Genomic DNA, 5000 nt, shown 5'->3' on the forward strand with positions numbered 1-5000 from the left:
TATGACAAGTAACGGTTATATAAAGTTGTTTTTTTCAGTAAGTGTGTCTAGTATTATGGGTGTGGTAGCTATTTTTAGGTAGGACTTGGCCCAAGGGTGACAGATGTTAACCGCGCAACAGGTGTTTCACTTGTAAAAAGGTTGCGCACTTGTAGCCAAGGTCTGTCGAGTGTTTTTGGGACTTGTTATTGCAGTTGTTTTTTGTTGTACTTTCATACCAAACACTTGTCAGGGTGAACGCAAGTAAAATCGAGTCTTGGGTTTACAAATTTTCTTAATGTATGATTTAATGACGCCATTTTTTGGGTGATAGTGATGCTAACCTGGTTACGCTTTACCTGTTTTATTCCTCTAAGACTCGCTTGGAGTGAAGTCACGTGACCCCATCTTGGAATATGATGCCATCTCGCCTTCGATCAGTGGTTCTCGATCCTTTTCCAGAACCTGAATCCTTTTTACGTGTTGTATTCCTATATGTCGATGTATAAAGTGTCGGCGAAGAAGGACAAGACAGTTCACCATTCCGGGAAATGTTTAGCCTTGTTTGGCAACACTGTACATGTTCGTGAACAACAGTTAAACGTAATAAATGTTTTCATCTTTCGTGTTCGACTGCTCTGGTGCACCATTTCACTTTATTCATTGACACTCGATTATACATTTTGATCTTGAATGACCCCCCCCCCCCACCTTATCGCCAAACCCTGGGGCTCTGCGGAACACAAATTAAGAACCATTGCCATAGTTGCATGCAGTGTTCCAGTAAACAACTTCGATAGGGTGTAGTTGGTACCAAGACAGTCCATTTCAGATGATAGAAGAAAAATATTAACATTGCCGACGCTCAGGGTCTTCTTCCCGAGTTCAGACTTGTGTGGCGACCTTGGGCTCCAATAACCCCTTGTCTCGTCGGCTGTGCCTTCTAGCCTTTTATCTCTGGCGCTAAATAGCTGCTCTTTCTGCTCTCTCTCTCTCTCTCTCTCTCTCTCTCTCTCTCTCTCTCTCTCTCTCTCTCTCTCTCTCTCTCTCTCTCTCTCTCTCTCTCTCTCTCTCTCTCTCTCTGTTGGTTGTTTAGGGTAGAGTGAGCACGTGCGTACTCACCAGAAGCTAATATTGAAAAAAATATTTACTTAACAATTCGCACTATCCCAGCTAGGTGTAACGGTAAAAAATAAGCTGGTACCTCAGTTTTTGCTATTTCACATTTTTAAAAAATTAAACCGGGACGTAATCATACCTAAATCTTGTCTGAAGGGCAATAGGAATCTTTTAATATCTTGTACATTGCATAACGCGTTCGGGATTTACACGGCGAGCGAGTGAAGCAAATCATTCGAAACTCCTGACATCATAGCCCCATTGTCTAAGTAAATCCTAGGAACATCATTGATATAGCGTAGTAGCATTGCTTATATAAGACAAAAGAATGCAACGCAGATCGAGAGAGCGAAGGACAAGTTAGCTGACGGAGTCCTTATATGGCGACGGGAAATTTCGTCTGCCCGGTACTGGCGACTCTCGAACCCGGCGGCGAGACACTGGGGGGGGCTTTTGGTGACCGCTTCCATTTTCGTGTTTTTTAAATTTTGCCGAATGTTCCGCTGTTTAGTTAGATTTCTTGTGTGTAGTTTGGTATGCTTTGTCTTGAGATGCAGGAGGTGGTTTGTAAAGGGTCGTTCTAAAAGAGAGAAGGGGGATTAGGGAATGTCCGGGAGAAATATTAGGGGTTGGCAGTAGGGCGGGTGCCGGAGAGGCAGAGATATGGGGAAGACCGGCGGTTCCAGCGAGAAGGGAGGTGGAGATGGTGCCGCCCGGTCACTCGTTCTATTTATCTAATTTATATATTATGTTAGAACTGTCAAATGTGGTTTCTTATTGAGTAAAATGTATACCTCGCTCCACTCACCCACCCTTCTTCTTCTTCTTCTTTTCTTCGTCTTTTCTTCGTCTTTTCTTCGTCTTTTCTTCTTTTCTTCTTTTTCTTCTTCTGCTTCTTGTTCTTCTTCTTGTTCTTGTTCTTCTTCTTCGTCTTTTTCTTCCTCTTCCTCTACTTTTTATTCTTCTTCTTCTTCTTCTTTTCTTCGTCTTTTCTTCGTCTTTTCTTCGTCTTTTCTTCTTTTCTTCTTTTTCTTCGGCGTGATGGCATGCTATGCCAATGTCTATATAGACCTCGTAGCATTTGTTCTTCAGATTTAGTGTAGAAGTTGACTATCACACTCGCATTCACACTTACACTTACACTTACAAACACACACATACGCACACATACATGCACGCGCACACAAATACAATCACAATCAAGGGTCAAATTGAAAATATCATGAAATTTTAAGGAACAATTTGGTCCATATAAATCTAGTGTTGGCTAGATTAATTTCATGAGTACTGAATATTGTCGAAGCATTGTTGTTTTAGAAATGGTAACTTCGAAGCTAATCATTAGATTTTAAGAAACCAATAAGTGTTATCGGTATTTACTTATTTATTATTTACTTCCAAGGAATAGCTGCCACCTCCTCTTTGGGAAAAGTGGTTGGATCATGTTACAGAATTGATCTCTTGAGTTTGCCTGCATAGTAATCTAAGCCTTGCTATATTTATTGTATAATTTAATGCGCACATTTCTTTTTTTGATGTTGATTACTGTGAGTCCTTGATATAAATGATAGCACGTTAATATGTGCCCAGTTGTACTGTTTTTGTGCATAGATTTAGATCCTTTTGTGCATCGATTTAGATCCTTTTGTGTATCCTCATCACTGACCAATGTTTACTCCTCTTGATTACAGTGCCGGAAGCATACGTAACCCTAGCGACCAACAATGGCTACGCTGCGGGCGCCTTGGTGCTGGCCCATTCCCTGCGCTCCTGCGGCACCTCAAGGGACCTGTGCATCATTATCACGCCGGCTGTCTCACCCGACATAAAGTGAGGGACTTAGAAATACTGGTGTAAACTTTTTTCCTCCAATAGTCTTTCTCTTTATTATATATTTGATATAGAAGGAAAATTGTGAACTTTTTGATTATCCAAATGGGTTATACTATTCATTTACATAAATGTTATCTATGTAAATAATTGAATTCCATCTCTTTATGAAATTTTACATGTTTTTTGCAATTCCATTCATTTATGATAATTTGCTCTTGTAGCCATGAGTTGTATTTGTACAATTATTTTGATTGTTTCAAGGTCCCTGCTGGAGCAAGTGTTTAATGCCGTAGTCACAGTCGATGTCCTGGATTCAGGAGACTCCGCCCACTTGACTCTGATGAAGCGACCAGAGCTTGGTGTCACCTTCACAAAGTTCCACTGCTGGACGCTCACCCAATACACAAAATGCGTCTTCCTTGATGCTGATATGTTGGTAAGTGGTTTGCTTTGCTTTTTTTTTTTTTTTTTTTATACACATTGCTGGCATGATGGGATAGGAATGTATTAATTCTATTTGCAATTTTAGTTCTAGAATTATGATATTACCTTTTAAACCCACAGGCTGTACAGAATCCAGATGAGCTCTTTTCCCATCCAGAGCTGACAGCAGTTTGTGACATTGGTTGGCCAGACTGCTTCAACTCTGGAATGTTCGTGTTCGTTCCTTCCCAAGAGACATACAGTAAATTGCTTCACCAGTCGGAAACTACTGGAAGCTTTGATGGAGGTGACCAGGGCATTCTTAACACATTCTTCCCCAACTGGAACCGTGTCTCTTTCGTATTCAACATGGTTGCCTCTGCCACATACACCTACTTGCCAGCCTACAAACAGTGAGTATGGAAGGAGTATTTGACTGTTTATTTTGGTGGTGGCTAGAACCTGTAATTATTTGTTTCAATTTCAATGTAAGGAGCGAATAGTCTCCCAAATAAGGGAATGATGCTAAATACCCCCGACAGATTTGGAGGTAATGCAAGGCTGGTCCACTTCCTCGGTGCTACAAAGCCATGGCACTACCGCTTCGACTCCTCAAGCGGCACCGTCCAGACTGGTCCAGGTTACCAACACCTTACTCCTTACCTCAATTCCTGGTGGGCCATTTACACACGCCTTGTCAAACCCAATGTTCCTGAAATGGTAGGTGCCAGTGCTTGAATTGTGCTTCCTCGTGCTAGTGGTTGACAAAGAGGGAAATGTGTATTCAAAGTAACATCTGACCTTAGCATTATTTACTAAATGTGTGTGTTTTTTTGATAAGTGATATAATGTTGCCAGATTTTCTTCGTGGAAATAGGAAGATTTCAACAATGAAGATGTAGAAATGTCTTCGTTTTTAGTGTACTTAAAATTTTTAAGGTACTTGAAGACTACCAGTATTTAAACTTCTAGAATTTACAAAAATCTGACATGCATATGTGTGCTATTGGATGTATTGCTTGCTTTTAGTGTTATTTTACTAAGCTTTTACCCCTATGTTCTTAAAAGATGGGTTCTAGAGTATGTTGAAGAACTGTGAAGCCATACATATTAGTTCTAGTACTAAGGTTTTACAGAGCCCTTAATAGTCCAGCAGTATAGTTACATAGTTTATGTTGGTAATGATAGCAATTATGTCTTAAATAGTGTTTATTGTAATAATTATGCTTCAAGATTTGTGTAAAACCTTTTTAGAATTGAATCCTTTGAAATAGCATAAATGTATTTAAAGGATGGTTTATAATTTGAATTGTTTTTGATTTTACATCTGTCACTTTATTCAACTTTTATGATACTGATAAACATCAATATTTTTTTGGATTTTACAGTTTTCAGGAAGTCTAAGAGTTGTATGATAAACCCATATCATAATCCCTTATTGCAAAGTTTTGGCATGTAAAGTTGTGTTAACTACCATTTTGTTTTGCCATCTGTTTTCTTTTATGACAAATTAACATTTGCCCCCCTACCATGGATGTTCTCTTCGTTTGTTATGCGTGTGAGATGCATGCATTAATTTCTTTCATGAATATTTTCTGACAGGATGTTCAAAAAGCAGTGGAGGTAAAGTCTCCTGTCGAAAACAT

At 39.6% G+C, this 5000-nt stretch overlaps 1 protein-coding gene across 2 annotated transcripts in view; it reads left to right on the forward strand.

Moving 5' to 3' along the window:
- Gyg (glycogenin 1) overlaps positions 1–5000 on the forward strand; it is a 17931-nt gene that overhangs the window by 9468 nt on the left and 3463 nt on the right. Inside the window, exons 2-6 of one of the 2 annotated variants that reach the window (XM_070142853.1) lie at positions 2790–2928; positions 3193–3367; positions 3496–3767; positions 3897–4074; positions 4957–5000. The exon at positions 4957–5000 is cut by the window's right edge and continues 4 nt beyond it. In XM_070142853.1, coding sequence (XP_069998954.1) covers positions 2790–2928; positions 3193–3367; positions 3496–3767; positions 3897–4074; positions 4957–5000 — 808 coding nt within the window. The remainder of the gene's footprint in view (positions 1–2789; positions 2929–3192; positions 3368–3495; positions 3768–3896; positions 4075–4956) is intronic. The other variant, XM_070142854.1, reaches the window with a different exon arrangement.

Source organism: Penaeus vannamei, chromosome 30 (genome assembly GCF_042767895.1).
Source record: "Penaeus vannamei isolate JL-2024 chromosome 30, ASM4276789v1, whole genome shotgun sequence".
NCBI lineage: Eukaryota > Metazoa > Arthropoda > Malacostraca > Decapoda > Penaeidae > Penaeus > Penaeus vannamei.